Source organism: Phoxinus phoxinus (assembly GCF_949152265.1).
Source record: "Phoxinus phoxinus genome assembly, chromosome: 17".
NCBI lineage: Eukaryota > Metazoa > Chordata > Actinopteri > Cypriniformes > Leuciscidae > Phoxinus > Phoxinus phoxinus.
In genome coordinates, this window is record NC_136892.1 from 27,825,555 (window position 1) to 27,841,562 (window position 16,008).

The 16,008-nt window shown below is 39.9% G+C and overlaps 1 protein-coding gene across 1 annotated transcript; it reads right to left on the bottom strand.

Annotated features, from left to right (window-relative positions):
* Nucleotides 1–390: 390 nt before the first annotated feature.
* On the bottom strand, nucleotides 391–12,225 carry tbca (tubulin cofactor a). Its single transcript, XM_079587280.1, has 4 exons — nucleotides 12,024–12,225; nucleotides 4,322–4,427; nucleotides 3,259–3,345; nucleotides 391–671 (listed from the first exon to the last, which is right to left on the bottom strand). The coding sequence occupies exons 1-4, from the start codon at nucleotides 12,074–12,076 to the stop codon at nucleotides 591–593; spliced, it is 327 nt and encodes a 108-aa protein (XP_079443406.1). The 5' UTR covers nucleotides 12,077–12,225; the 3' UTR covers nucleotides 391–590.
* Between the last annotated feature and the right edge of the window lie 3,783 nt (nucleotides 12,226–16,008).

A 16,008-nucleotide genomic window follows, 5' to 3' on the forward strand; every position in this document is an offset into this window, starting at 1 on the left:
CGGAGGTCAGTGTCCTTTCAGGAGAGCTGGAAACATGTTCTCATCATACATTAGTTTTCCTGCTCTACCCGTCTCCCTCTGCATGCTGGGAAGCAAAAGCCTGTCCATCAGGTTCACATTCTGCATTAATTACTGCAGCCCTATGAGAAGGGAAACATATGGCATCTTATTTGATAACTCAAGGCCTGCATTCTACATATTAATTGAGCTTTGTGCATTCTTATTAAGTCTTAAACAACACACACCTGCAGCAGGAATAAATGCGGTGTGATCAAAGACGTGTCACAACTTTCGCTTTCCCAGCAGGTGAAGCTATAATCTATGAAGGTAAAACACAGCAACAGACTGGAGACGTTAGCTAAGTTCAGAATCAATGATGAAACGGAATGGTTTGAAATAATAAAAAGAAACTTTATTTCATAATTGAGTATATGTGAACACAGAAGGCTTAGGGGACACAGTGTTATTAAATTATGAATCGATACAAAAATGGATGAAATGCAAACATAAGCGACCAGTAAACGTGTGGCCTTGCTTCAGAAGAAATGGAATGGACAGTCGTGACGTCAGTGTGTGTTCCTCTGTGTCCATCATCCTTCCAGCTTCACCGACTCTAAAACTGTTCTGGCCTCCTTGAACTCCTCCGCTTCGGCCAGTTCCTCCTCTGTTTCCTGATGATAGACATGTTTTAAAGTCACTATCTGGAGTTTATTAATGAATATGAGTCATATTTTGTTCATTACAAATAAATATGAAGAAAATTATGCATCTTACAACTGTAGAAATGTCCAATAAATCCAAAGCACTGGATACAGAATTTAATGAACTGACCATAATTATACATTATGTCTCACACATTAATTTTTTATCCAAAAATACTGACATTTTTTCCAAATAATAAAATAAATGATGATTCGTATTAAAATAATATGATTTCTCAGATTTCTTGATGAACTGCATCATTTTAGTCATCAAATAATGAAATATTATGGCCTGGTTTCACAGTCAGGGTTTAGATTAAGCCAGGATTAGGCCTTATATATATCAGTGCAAGTAGCTTTCAGTTAAAATGTATTTTAGTCTGGGACTAGCTTAACTTAAAAGTTTTTAACAGCCTTAAAATGACATAGAATACATGCAAGTCTACAGAGAGCGAGCTTTCCGTCCAGTTGCAGTTAGTAAATCAGATCACAGTAACACAATGAGAGAGAGTAACTACGTCCCCAAATACAGCTAATCCACTCAGTGAAGCTGTCAGATAATCACACACACAACCACCTCAGACAAACACACTCACACACGTAACACAGTGTGAAAATGTAATGGAGGCAGTGAGAGGAGTAGGTCATATCAATGCTAATCGATCGACGACGGTTTCTATGGAGGCCATTGCCGTGACAACATTACTAATGAACTGAAATGAGTGCAGCACAGGACCGCGTGTGTGTGTGTGTGTGTGTGTGTGTGTGTATATATATATATGTGTGTGTGTGTGTGTGTGTGTGTGAAGCCTCAGTGATCTGGTGCACCTGACAGAAAGTTTTACGCTAACACAAAAGTAGAGGGTTTGAAAAGGTTTTTTATTGAAGCGCACACAAATCGGAGCCGTTGCAATGATCTCTTTAAAATGCCATCACAGATTTCCATTTCTTCTCCCTGTTTTCTGTTCATTACTGCGATCCCTGTAATCCTCCATTTCCCCTAAGCGTCAACAAACAGGAAGCGGATGGCACGGTCTCCCCTGCACATACCTCACCAACAGACGTCTTTCTCACACACATAAACCTGCCATGTCACGATGCCCTGGTCCAAACACCTGTGAGATGCCTGGACACATGTAATGCCCTCCTGTTCTATGATTACCTTTTCTAGACAATATTCATCATTATAGTTATCAGTTACTAATAATAGTTATTACCTCTTTTTATGGCTAACCATTTTCAGGGCTAGCAATGCGAGAAGACAAACTGTGACCCGAGCTGGCAAAATGAGTCGCATTGAGAACATTTTATTTGTTATTTGTTATTAAAAAACCTTCAAAATGATGTATGATTGGTTGGAATCAGACAAAAATAACTGAGATACACCGGTTTGAAGAGTCAGCAAAGTCAATTTAGAGAAAAATCAAGTTAGGTTCCAAAACAAAATGACCTAGCAACCATCCCTTAAAATCCCAGGTAATAATAACACCAAAAACCCAAATATCTATAGGAAAAACATATATTTCAACTTTTTTTTTTTGCCATGATACCACAATTGTTTGATTAACATTTTATTTAACAGACAGCCTATATATTCAGACCAAGTGTACCGCACGGATGTAATATAATGTTACACATCAGATGATTTCCCCCAACAGTTAACCAAGCGTTTATTTAAGATCATGTTTCATAACAGATCATGTTTGTGTGAATACTCGCCAAGACAGATATTTTGAAATACTGTAGTTCTGTGTATATCGGGATTGCACGTTGTCTGAAAGGCTTTGGGCGAATCTGTCAGTCAGCACGAGTAAGATTGTGTAGTTTATTAGAGCATGAGTTTGAAAATCACATTTCATTGGTAAGACTCATGCCATCGAGAATTCGCTATGAATATTCACAAAGTTGGAATACTGCGCTTTATAGCGATACCAAACTTGTGCTGAGGGGAAGTGAGAGAAGCGAGCAGAGAACAACTGCATTTTTCATGGACAAAGCAAAGGTACTCCTCTCAGAAAACACACAAATAAAGATACTTTTAATGTTTGATTGCTATTTGGGGCATTGGGATAGCTAGACGAGGGCTTAATGAACATTTTTGTGAACACCTCAAAATTGACCAAAATGAATATTTTTCACATGCTTTGTCTTTAGCTCGAAACTAGCCCATGCGCATTCCGACTTCTTTTGCCAGCACGGGTCACATATGCATATACGTTTTGGTCAGAAAGGATGTAGAGACAATTTAGCCACTGAAAAATGTCTAAAAATGGTATATATAAGTGTTTTTTAGCCAAGAATTAGGGCACAAATATGAACAGAGACTGCTACCTTAACAGAAAAAAGCAGCATGCACTTGAAATGATGTAGCTTTAATCTAAAGTAATGTAAATGCAGCTGTAAGATCCAGATGTGGCAATGTTGTTGTTTCAGATTGATCAGGATTCTCAAACAAAAAGATTCAATGCATTAAAAGCACCACAGAGTTCTTTCAGGTAAGACAAACCTAAAAGTGTGTGTGTGTGTGTGTGTGTGTGTGTGTGTGTGTTATTCTCACCAACAGTTGTTGTAGGTCAGCGTGGGCCATAGCTAAACGGCGATGGCAGTCTGGGATCATCATTCTTGCCTCTTGCAACACCTCCACCTGTTTAAGACATTGAAGAGATTTTACTAGCTTTACTCTATTACAAAAACAAGAATTATTTCACACAAACTCCTCTGAGATTGAGAGAGAACGTCTATTGCTTTAAGCATTTGAAGGAGCTCAATGGAAAAACAATGAGTTTTGCAAGTTATTGATCAGCTGCTGAATGTGTAACATGTACACTCGGTCATCAGATATGAACTCATCAAGACAGGATTGTCGTTTTTGCGTGATTTCGCCCTTTAAAACAGAGCTGTATATGCATTCACTTCAGAGAGAAGCTGAAGAAAAGAATAGGAGAGAGAGAGATAGAGAGAACATGGTCCACTACTCCTTGAGATCCTCTAAATTAGCAGCATGTGTTGTTAATTACAAAACTCCTCTAAAGTAACATAACGTCATTAATTTTGCATCAGCACATTAAAACTAACCCTGACCTCACCCACAGCGCTGCCACACTGAATCCGCTCCGTCTCTTTAACCGTTACCAAAGCACTTTCTGTTAAGGCAGAACAACTGGCACCAGCGCTCAGATATATGACTTATTCTCTTTACAGTCGGGGGGATTTTCTACATCCCGGGTGCAAAATTAACTCTTGCCAAGCGCTTAATGTGACTAAATTTGACTTGGTATTATTGGCCAGTTGGGTGGTAACTGTATTTGGTAACATAATCAGCTTTAAATAAATGTTATAGAATTCTGATATCAGTCTTGAGAGTGAATCTTTCACTTCTGTGGAATATTTACCATCAACAGTTTATCTAGGATGCCTATATTTTTTTCCATTGTTGACCAGGAATATTTCTCACATTAAGCCACCAAAGAAAAAAAGAAAGGGAAAAAAAAGAGACCAACAAATCTCATATGATGCTCAATGAATTGTGCTGTCTGTTAGAAAAATGCATATTTATTAAATTAAAATGATTATGTCCCTGAGTCTCATGTGTTGTTAAAAGGTGTTTTTTTTCTTCTCACTTGTTTCTTGATTACATACTCGTCTCCTGCCTCCGCCTTGAGACGCTCAATCTTCTCTTCCTGCTGCTTTGCCTCCTTTATGTACAACACCTCCTCTTTGGCCAAACTGAAAGAGAGAGAGAGAACAAGAATGAGAATGGATAGCAAGGGGTGAGTTTTACTCAAATTCAATACTTATTTGTCCAACCGATGCTGTTGCTGACAGGAATTTACCGCCACAAAGTCAAACAACTCGCTAACTTGCGGATCACCCAAAATTTATAAGCCTCTTACATGGGCCCAAAACCAGAGCACCAACTTCTAATGCCCTGAAGTGTCACGTTACTAATCGATCTTTTTTTAGTTGCATCTGTGACTTTACACAAATATAAACAATCATGCAGGACATTTTTAATTAGGTTCAAATATACATAATACATCAAAGATGCCAACTGAGATGTAGACAATATTGCTGAACACCACTGTTGAAATTAATACGTTTAATCAGCAAGGATACATTAAATTGATCAGAAATGATCAGCATATTAGAATGATTTCTGAAGGATCACGTGACACTGAAGACTGGTAATGATGCTGAAAATTCAGCTTTGCATCACAGTAATACATTACATTTTAAATTGTAATAATATTTCACAATATTATTGTTTTTACTGTATTTTTGATCAAATAAATGAATGCAGCATTGGTGAGCAGAAGAGACTTTTACAACAACAAAAAATAAAAAAATCATACCGAGTCCAAATTTTTGTAGTGTACTTATAACAAAACTCACTATAAAAGGAGAAACTAGCAGTTATATTAACCCAAAGCCAGAGGTTTTATAAAGTAGCACCAAAAAACAAGAACAAATGGGGGAGATTATCATAATTCCTAAATGTTTATGTGACACATAAAATATTTTTTTGTTGAATTTCCAGTACTAGCCTATGCTGTGATATATACCGCTACCGTGTCATAAAACACCTCATAGCATGATAAAAGATTGCAGTCATCCTCTCGAGTCTAGATAAATCACAAGTTAGCACTGTTAAAGGGCATATTGCAGGTTTTTTTTTTTTTCAGAATTAATATATAACCTTGTATGAAAATACCATATGAAGAGTAAATGCATGATTAAAAATTGTTTTGCTAGACATAAGGGCACAAATTTAGTAGAAAACGTGACAGTTTCCTTGACCGTGTTGAAAAAGCGCTTTTTTTTCACCACCGCGTCATATTACGTCAGAATGGGGAGTCGTTTGCCGGCGCTGCGTTCGCTCAGTGCAGAATAGGCTGGTATTATGTTGAAGCGGTCGTGATTCAGTGTGTTTTCGGTGGTTATTGTATTTCAATTAATAATTATCGTGATAAATGACTGTGAATTATGGCCTGTCAGAACATCGAGTCCACAGGTTTCCGAACAAGAAAAAGGATGGTGCTTTCTTCCGTGTTTGTGTGCGTTTTGTGCAGGGTAAGAGACGGACTTCGCTTCTGCGTCTGCTTTGAAAAACGCGGTAGTGTGTAGCGTTCCCTATAGACTGCATGATTATAATCCCGGCGATATGATGAGTTAACGTTACGTTATATGATGACGGCGATATGTGCACACTGTCCCGGCTCCTTCATCGGGTCGCCCGGTCCACCGTCAGCATGTGGGTCGGCCACCGGTGGGAAACATGACGCTCACGGATCCGTCAGAGATCACTTATTGTACATTTGTTTTACAAAATGTGCCTTGTCTTAATTTAATTCATTAACGTATCCTCCATAAACTTGTAATGTCTTGCAAGTCTGCAGCCGACACTTATTATTATTATAATATAATATAATGTTCATTTTCAATCTGTACTCCGAATTTTAATGTTTGTGTTGGCTGTTTCTACATATAAAAAATTTATTATTGATTGTGATTATTTTTTTATTCATTATCACCAAGTGATATTATATTTGATAAATTCAAAACCTTTATAATGTCCCTCTTTCTCTGGAAACTGTCTCCTAATGGCTGACATACACGTGCAGGTAAGGGTCTAAATACTAGCTTTGCTATTGCCTGACACATAATTACAATATTGTGATCTGAGCATAGTGTTATACATATCGTCGGCTAACGTGAATACATCTATAAGCTAACACTGTTCTCTCACCGAGACCCGACTCCTGCCCTGTTCTCCTCACACCACAGCTCAATGTGTCTCCTCTGACCGCTGTTTTGTCTAATCCTGACCTGTCTACTCTCTTGGCTTCATATCAGGCTCATAATTATATGGCTGAGGTCTGTCATACGAGTAAACATTTAGGCTAGAATTTCCTCAGCGTCCGAACTGTCATTGCGATCCATTGCTTTCCTATTGTTTACTTTGACCGCGCTCCCCCATGCTACGTCAGTTCCGGTTTGGCGGTTTTCAAATGCGGAAGTAAAATTTTCTCACAAAAACGACTCCAGAAGCCTAAATAGCGTTTTATAAGTATATGTTTATATTTAAATCTAGTTCCTACATTATTGTTCTATACATTGGCGCACTGGGTACTCTAACCTGCAATATGCCCTTTAACTTTTAAACAACATGTAAAACACACTTAGACAAAATAAAACAAAGGCATTAACATTAACAATTGCCCACATAACTTCACCCCATGAACAAGCACATCCTACTGTAAACAGTCTCTACTTCCAGCATTTCCTACAATTCTCTCTTCCTTAATGATTATCTACTGTCAGTCTCAGAAAAGCTGTATGCTTGTTAGCCACAGCGCTAAACTGCACCAGCTACATCCTGATCGCTACGCTAATCTGTCTCCCTCTCGCTCGCACACACTCACAAAGACACTGTACTGCCCCTACTAGGATTAATTGATCATCAATTTAGTCCCTAATTTGGACTAAGTCAGGTGGCAAATGGGCCACTTTTGCTTGATTGTTAGTGAAAACGCAGTGCGAGTACATTGATAAATTTTGATTATTTATCAATTATGGCCAAATGAACTAAACGCACTGAATAAATTCACGGCCTGATTGCCGTAATGGAGTTTGAAAATATCACTATTGATAATGATTCTAGCTAATAGCTGCTTTCCGTCTGCGGCCTGCTCGCTTGTCGGGACGACATGGCGTTGCGGAATTCATTTTTCATAAAATCAGCTGTGTATATGTGTGTGTTAGACAGCGAGAAAAAGAGAGAGAGAGAGAGAGAGAGAGAGAGAGAGCACGAGATGCTTCTCCATTAATAAAACATACTGCCAGCCCGGGCCGCGTGCCATAAGAGTCGTCTCCGCCTGCGACAATATGTCATATTTTACGTCAATTACGCCGGTTTTAACAGGCTTCAATCACGACGTTCTGGTGCAATTCTTCACATATGCTCAAGGTAAGGCTTTCTCTGACACGTGCGCAAAAAATTAGACCACGGGTAAAGGAATGGGGGGTGCAACCAGCGAGGAAGCCGGAGGGGTGGAAAGATCGGGGTGTAGCATAATTCTAATAAAAGTGAGGGACAGGCTAATGAAAAAGTGTCATGCTGATGTTAATTTCTTGTATCTGCAGGGTGATGTGCGAGCTGCTTATAGCAGGGGCGGAGCTGGGCAGCTGTAAATGGGGCTGCCAGGGCTGCTTCCTTCAGCTTAATGGAAAAAGCATCTCTCTGGAAAATAGAGAAAAGAATTAGACTCGACACACATTCTCTCCCCTCTAATACTGTATTTTTGAGGCGGCGGGCCGGCGGCGAGACCCGGTGACAAAAGCAAATTACGTCTGTCATTTTATTAAGTGCATCCGCTGAGCTAGGCCAGAAAACACAGACTGGAATACATCACCAAAAAGAAGAAGAAAAGAAAAAAGAAAACGGCAAGTGAAGGGTAGAAAGGGATGGTGGAAGACGGAGGAGACTGTGAGATGCAAAATCGGCTGGCAGTTCGTTCAGACCAACGACATCCAGTTGTCAAGGCCAAGATGAAGAGAAAAATTCTGTAAAAATAGCGAATTTCTTCATCGGATGAATATATTGAATGGTGAAAAGTGGATGTTTTGTAAAAAATGCTCCAGACTGCGGCTGAGCAGAGAACCCTACTGTGCTAGCAACATTTGGCATGAAATCCTGACCACTTGATAGGGCATTTCAGGAACCCCCTTGAGGCTTTTGAAAACGTGGGATGTAGCCGAATGAGAGGGGCTTGACCTGGAGGTGGTAATTAACTGACATTACAAGCATCCACGTGTACTACAGCACTAGGTCTTAAAGCACTGACACGTCACCTCAGGCTACGTCTACATTAATCCGCTCTCCCTCCACACTAGCGCTCTCAAAAAGTTTCTCGTCCACACACAGTGAAACGCCGCAAAATTCGTACGTAAACCCTCATAAAGGCTTACTGAGATCATACAGACTGAACAAGACGTGATAAAGTTATCTCTAATCAAAATCAGATCGAGAATCGAATTGAGATCTTGTGAATCCGAATCGAATAGGGATACCTGCATTGTTACCCAGCCCTAAATAATACAGGTGGTTAAACACATTAGGCTACATTATGAGTCAGAGATCATCATGAGTGGCCCGTCTATATAATTTTTACAGCAGCATTTTTCTGTAAAAAATACAAATTATTTTTTAAAGTGCAGACTGCAGTATATTGTTTTAACTAATATATTGCCAAACACACTGTATATTAGCCAGATCAGATTTTTGGCCATTTAGAGATTTTTAATGTTGCCCTAAAATCGTTCCTAAAATCTTTTGACAACCTTGTCAATAGAAAATGCACATTTACAGTTTTCATTTAAGGATTTGGTAGACACTTTTTTCCCCCTTCAAAGTGACATACTTGTCAAAATGACATTCAAAATATAGCCTAGAAATCTAGACGCACCCTAGCGGCAGCAAATTTGATTTTGCAGCCAGTGACGTCTAGCAACTCTCCGTTTGCTTGCGAGCTGAAAAAACCAAACTCTAGTCAGGCCAATCACATCGTGTGTAGAGTCGGTGGGTGGGCTTAACATAATGACGGCAGAGTTGCGACGGTTCCGCGTGAATTCCCTGCTACTTGAAAACAAAGAAGAACGGCTGCTGCGGGCGAACGATTCTTTCGAATCGGCTTTGGCCGCGACTCTGGAAGACATGGAGTTAAAAAACGGCACTGAAGTCATTCTTAAAAAGGAAGATGTGTTCGGAGTTTTGCCGACCGGATACGGCAAAAGTTTAATCCATCAACTACGTCACCTTCTTCGTTGCTCTGATTGGTTGTAGCGCCATCCTATCCGTGTAGAGGGAATTTGAAAGACAACCGTTTATCTCGCCCCTCGGATTGAGCCCTGCCAATGGTGTGTTCCCAGACCCAACATCTTGATGTGGGTCAGGCTATTCAAAATATGCATTTGATCAGTTCTTGCATTCCCTGAGAATCGAACCAATGACCTTGGCGTTGCAAGCACCATGCTTGCTCTACTGAGTTTTGGAGTCAGAAGTCGGCCACTCTGAATGGTCCAAGGAGCCACCGTTTACACACAAATGGACAGGACAATGTATTTCAACATCAAAACTGATATTCAGTCTGTCCTATATTGACAGAATCAGCAATAATGCTTTCAATATATATCAGCGTTTATTGAAAAACAAAGTTACATAGAGGCCAAGCTTAGAGCAAACATACAAACAGACTTGAAATGAGTAAACCAAGAGACCATCAAGAAGCCCACACTTCACAGCTCTGACAAATGAAGAAATGCAATTCAGCAATACAGCGTTCAAAGGTGGACAAAATCAATTATCTGACCTGGAGCTGAGAAGCCCCGGTCTGAGTGAACCACAGAGGCCTGCGCTCACATGGGGAGAGAAATCTGAGAGAAATCTATAGGACCTAAAGACCCAGCTGAAAGAAAACAAAGCAACTCGCACCGCTCTAATCGATACGAAGGCTGGACCGTCCACACCGAGAGCCAAAAACAGATGGGAAATCCAGAAGAAACATGTCTCGGAGACACGAACGATGTGTCTGCCATCGCTGGGCCTAACAGCAGGAATGTTCCATCATAAAACCATCAATTGACACCAACGGTGCCGACGCAATAAGCAAATTCAGCATAAATGAACTCAGACACCAAGACGTGATTGGTCCCTCATGTGAACATCAGCAGAGTTTGACAGGCCAAACGTTCGGTTCTTATCGCGGCGCGGCTCATTACGATGTTGTCTCCTGTGTTGGCATGGTGTGCGAGTTGTTTCCTATCCCTCTCACTTTCTCAATCCCACTGAGAATCATTCCCACACTTCCATTACCAGCCCTATCAAACAGGCCCATCTCAATCAGGCCCTCATCTGGTCAATCAATGCAAACAGCAGTCAGGTGGGGATTGCAGGAAGAGCAGAGAAAGGGAGGGGATGAAGAGAGGAAGAACAGAGACACTCGCAGAACACAAATGACCAACTTTAATACGAGTCTAACATTCGTTAAGTGAATGTTAGACTCTGCTGGTCTTACTGGGGACTGCATAAGCCATGTCAATGTGATCATATGCAGGTCACAGGTCATATCTAATGCTATAAAGTTTGTACTTTTCATTTTAACTTCAAAAATAAAGTAAAAACGTGTCTCTCTCTCTCTCTCACACATTAGGGGCGCATAACGATTAATCGCAACTAATCGTTTGCAGAATAAAAGTTTTTGTTTACATCATATATGTGTGTGTACTGTGTAAAATAATTATGCATTTATAAATACACACACATGCATGTATATATTTAAAAAATATTTACATGTTTATATACATTTTTAAATTTAAATATTTATATTATATATAATTATAAATAATATATAAATAGATTTTTTTCTTAAAATTATACATGCATGTTTGTGTATTTATATATACATAATTATTATACACAGTACACACACATAGGCTATATGATGTAAACAAAAACTTTTATTCTGCAAACGATTAGTTGCGATTAATCGTTATGCAGCCTTATCTCACATATACACATAGGTTATATTATACATATATAGCATATATATATATATATATATACACACACACACATACATATATATACACATGCATTGCATGTATTTTTATACTTTTTTTACATTTCTTTAATTTAACATAAAAATATATTCATAAATGTATATAATATATTATCTAAAAAATATAATTTATATAATATAGCCTACACTATTCATTTATATGTATGTGTGTATATATATATATATATATATATATAAAAATATATATATATATACACATACATACATCAACGTTTTTATGATACGATAATGAATTAAAATAATATGATAGTTTGCAATATCAAGTCTAGATAAAAACACATGCCTGCTTGATAAGGTAAACGTTAGCTGCTACCGAAATGTCTATCACACTTGGCATTAACAATAGCCTCAAATTCTTCATTCAACAACGTTGAGTTACATCATTTGGAATTCTGACTAACTTAAGTTACTTACTTATGCTTTAGTGGCCTAATAACAATCATATAAAAACGAACAAAATCTCTTATGAAATGCACATTATTCGTAGCTTTCACTGCATCTAAAGTGACCGGAGAATTGAACTTGACATCTGGACAATGCTATAACACCTGTCAGAGCACCGGGCTATATTTGCAGCCTCTGCCGCAGAGGCCTCTCATCTGCCGCGTACGCCTGTGGAGTGGCGCGGTGAACCTGCGGCCTTAACGTCGCACATAAAAGAAATCTGATTATTCCGCCTTCTTACCGTTTAACCACACCGGTCTTGATTTTTATTTGTCGTATTCTTGGATCCGCCATTGTCCGTGTTGTTAGAAATAGTACAAACGGAAAGAAACGGGGATAAATATGTTAGTACTCAGATGGTAATAAGAGAAGCGCGCAGCTGAGATTAGCCTGATAGCACAGTGACACACCAACACACAGCAGAAACCAGTGCGCGCATGCGTAGAGAAAGCAGCAGCATGTGACAGTAGTTCAAAGATCAAGAAAAAAAAAGGAAATGTATTTGTTCCTTTATTTATTTTTAGTAAATTTAATAACTAAATTTATATACGAAAGGTGATAACATATTTAAATACTACACTAAAAGTAAATTTAGGGGTATCATTGTTATTTTTTTTAATTGTACAATGGTACAGGCAAAAGAGTATAATATCACAGTTAATGAAGTTAAGTATCATGCAATATTTAAAGGTACAATAGTATTAAATGGTATAATGCCTCTTTTCTCTGCTACTGATTATTACTCAATCTGTTATTTTCATATTAGCCTATACATGTTGCCTAATTGAAGCATATGTTGCTATTATTAACAGTTGTAACTATTGACTGTGATAATTAAAAGTTTAACTGACCTGTATGCAAACAGACCTGTTAATTACGGCATAAGCTACATTATTATTGGCCTACAACTGTCTTAATTATGTAGCCTACTGTATGTGGGTTAGGCTTAAAAAATAATATATAACATATTATTTTAATTATAAATGAATGTATATATTAATATATTATTATTTGACTTTAATTGTTGCTGTTGCTTTGGTCAGTGTCAGTGATGTGCCCGGGCTGGACTGTGGACTGTGCTGGTCTCCGTGTGATCTACTCACAGCCAGTGGAAGCAGAGTGGACATCATAGACACCTCGATTGCCGGAGGTAATGTTTTCGACTGGAGCAGGTAAAGTGAGATATGTCACACGTGTCAGGAGTTGTCAAACTGCAGACAACGCGCCGGGAATGATGAATGTCATCACCGCCGGAGCCCACGAGCTGAGATGCCGGTCCTCCGTCACCCGGGTAACCTAGAAAGACTGCACGCGAAGCAGGACTGTCCGGTGAAGATTGAGACGCGCGTGATTCATGATCATATCGCTAAATCGACTCATTTATGGTTATTGATCATAAAAAGGCTCGGGTGTAGTAAAAGAGCTGGATACCATCAGGACAAAACCTTGCACTGCCTCCAGTCCAATAGAATCCGAAAATTCGTGTAGAGGTAAAATCTTTGCGTGGCAGGGGGAGCTGCCACTCCACCAGCCACAGATATATGCGCCTGCCACTCCACCAGCCACAGATATATGCGCCTGCCACTCGACCAGTCACAGATATATGCGCCTGCCACTCCACCAGCCACAGATATATGCGCCTGCCACTCGACCAGTCACAGATATATGCGCCTGCCACTCCACCAGTCACAGATATATGCGCCTGCCACTCGAACTTACACAATATGTAAGGTTTTTTTTTAACCAAATGCAGCGCGCGTCTCGTAACTCTATTAAGCGTCGCCAGCCACTACCAGCCACACGATCTCTCACCGTTTACATCTTTCAGACTCTCCTATTGATACACGAGAGCACACAGACAGTGCAATACAGATCTTATTTACCTATTTCTCATCTTATCTGATTTTTTATTCGCTCTTTTAACCCGTATGGGAGCGCGCTCGTGGCTATAAGCGTCGCCAGCCACTACCAGCCACACGATCTCTCACCGTTTACATCTTTCAGACTCTCCTATTGATGCACAAGAGCACACAGACAGTGCAATACAGATCTTATTTACCTATTTCTCATCTTATTTTGTTTATTATTCGCTATTTTTACCCGTAGCCTATATGGGAGCGCGCTCGTGGCTATAAGCGTCGCCAGCCACTACCAGCCACACGATCTCTCACCGTTTACATCTTTCAGACACTCCTATTGATACACGAGAGCACACAGACAGTGCAATACAGATCTTATTTACCTATTTCTCATCTTATTTTGTTTATTATTCGCTATTTTTACCCGTAGCTTATATGGGAGCGCGCTCGTGTATAAGCGTCGCCAGCCACTACCAGCCACACGATCTCTCAGCGTTTACATCTTTCAGACTCTCCTATTGATGCACAAGAGCACACAGACAGTGCAATACAGATCTTATTTACCTATTTCTCATCTTATTTTGTTTATTATTCGCTATTTTTACCCGTAGCCTATATGGGAGCGCGCTCGTGGCTATAAGCGTCGCCAGCCACTACCAGCCACACGATCTCTCAGCGTTTACATCTTTCAGACTCTCCTATTGATGCACAAGAGCACACAGACAGTGCAATACAGATCTTATTTACCTATTTCTCATCTTATCTGATTTTTTTATTCGCTCTTTTAACCCGTATGTGAGCGCGCTCGTGTATAAACGTCGCCAGCCACTACCAGCCACACGATCTCTCAGCGTTTACATCTTTCAGACACTCCTATTGATGCACAAGAGCACACAGACAGTGCAATACAGATCTTATTTACCTATTTCTCATCTTATTTTGTTTATTATTCGCTATTTTTACCCGTAGGCTATATGGGAGCGCGCTCGTGGCTATAAGCGTCGCCAGCCACTACCAGCCACACGATCTCTCACCGTTTACATCTTTCAGACTCTCCTATTGATGCACAAGAGCACACAGACAGTGCAATACAGATCTTATTTACCTATTTCTCATCTTATTTTGTTTATTATTCGCTATTTTTACCCGTAGGCTATATGGGAGCGCGCTCGTGGCTATAAGCGTCGCCAGCCACTACCAGCCACACGATCTCTCACCGTTTACATCTTTCAGACTCTCCTATTGATGCACAAGAGCACACAGACAGTGCAATACAGATCTTATTTACCTATTTCTCATCTTATTTTGTTTATTATTCGCTATTTTTACCCGTAGCCTATATGGGAGCGCGCTCGTGGCTATAAGCGTCGCCAGCCACTACCAGCCACACGATCTCTCAGCGTTTACATCTTTCAGACACTCCTATTGATACACAAGAGCACACAGACAGTGCAATACAGATCTTATTTACCTATTTCTCATCTTATCTGATTTTTTATTCGCTCTTTTAACCCGTATGGGAGCGCGCTCGTGGCTAAGCGTCGCCAGCCACTACCAGCCACACGATCTCTCACCGTTTACATCTTTCAGACTCTCCTATTGATGCACAAGAGCACACAGACAGTGCAATACAGATCTTATTTACCTATTTCTCATCTTATTTTGTTTATTATTCGCTATTTTTACCCGTATGTGAGCGCGCTCGTGTATAAGCGTCGCCAGCCACTACCAGCCACACGATCTCTCAGCGTTTACATCTTTCAGACTCTCCTATTGATGCACAAGAGCACACAGACAGTGCAATACAGATCTTATTTACCTATTTCTCATCTTATTTTGTTTATTATTCGCTATTTTTACCCGTAGCCTATATGGGAGCGCGCTCGTGGCTATAAGCGTCGCCAGCCACTACCAGCCACACGATCTCTCAGCGTTTACATCTTTCAGACTCTCCTATTGATACACAAGAGCACACAGACAGTGCAATACAGATCTTATTTACCTATTTCTCATCTTATCTGATTTTTTTATTCGCTCTTTTAACCCGTATGTGAGCGCGCTCGTGTATAAGCGTCGCCAGCCACTACCAGCCACACGATCTCTCAGCGTTTACATCTTTCAGACTCTCCTATTGATGCACAAGAGCACACAGACAGTGCAATACAGATCTTATTTACCTATTTCTCATCTTATTTTGTTTATTATTCGCTATTTTTACCCGTAGCCTATATGGGAGCGCGCTCGTGGCTAAAGCGTCGCCAGCCACTACCAGCCACACGATCTCTCAGCGTTTACATCTTTCAGACACTCCTATTGATACACAAGAGCACACAGACAGTGCAATACAGATCTTATTTACCTATGTCG

Coding starts and splice junctions, on each gene's coding strand:
- tbca (XM_079587280.1), bottom strand. CDS start 12,076: ATGGCGGATCCAAGAATACGACAAATAAAAATCAAGACCGGTGTGGTT. Junction 3,346..4,321: donor AGTATGTAATCAAGAAACAA/GTGAGAAGAAAA, acceptor TGTCTTAAACAG/GTGGAGGTGTTGCAAGAGGC. Junction 672..3,258: donor CTGACCTACAACAACTGTTG/GTGAGAATAACA, acceptor GTCTATCATCAG/GAAACAGAGGAGGAACTGGC.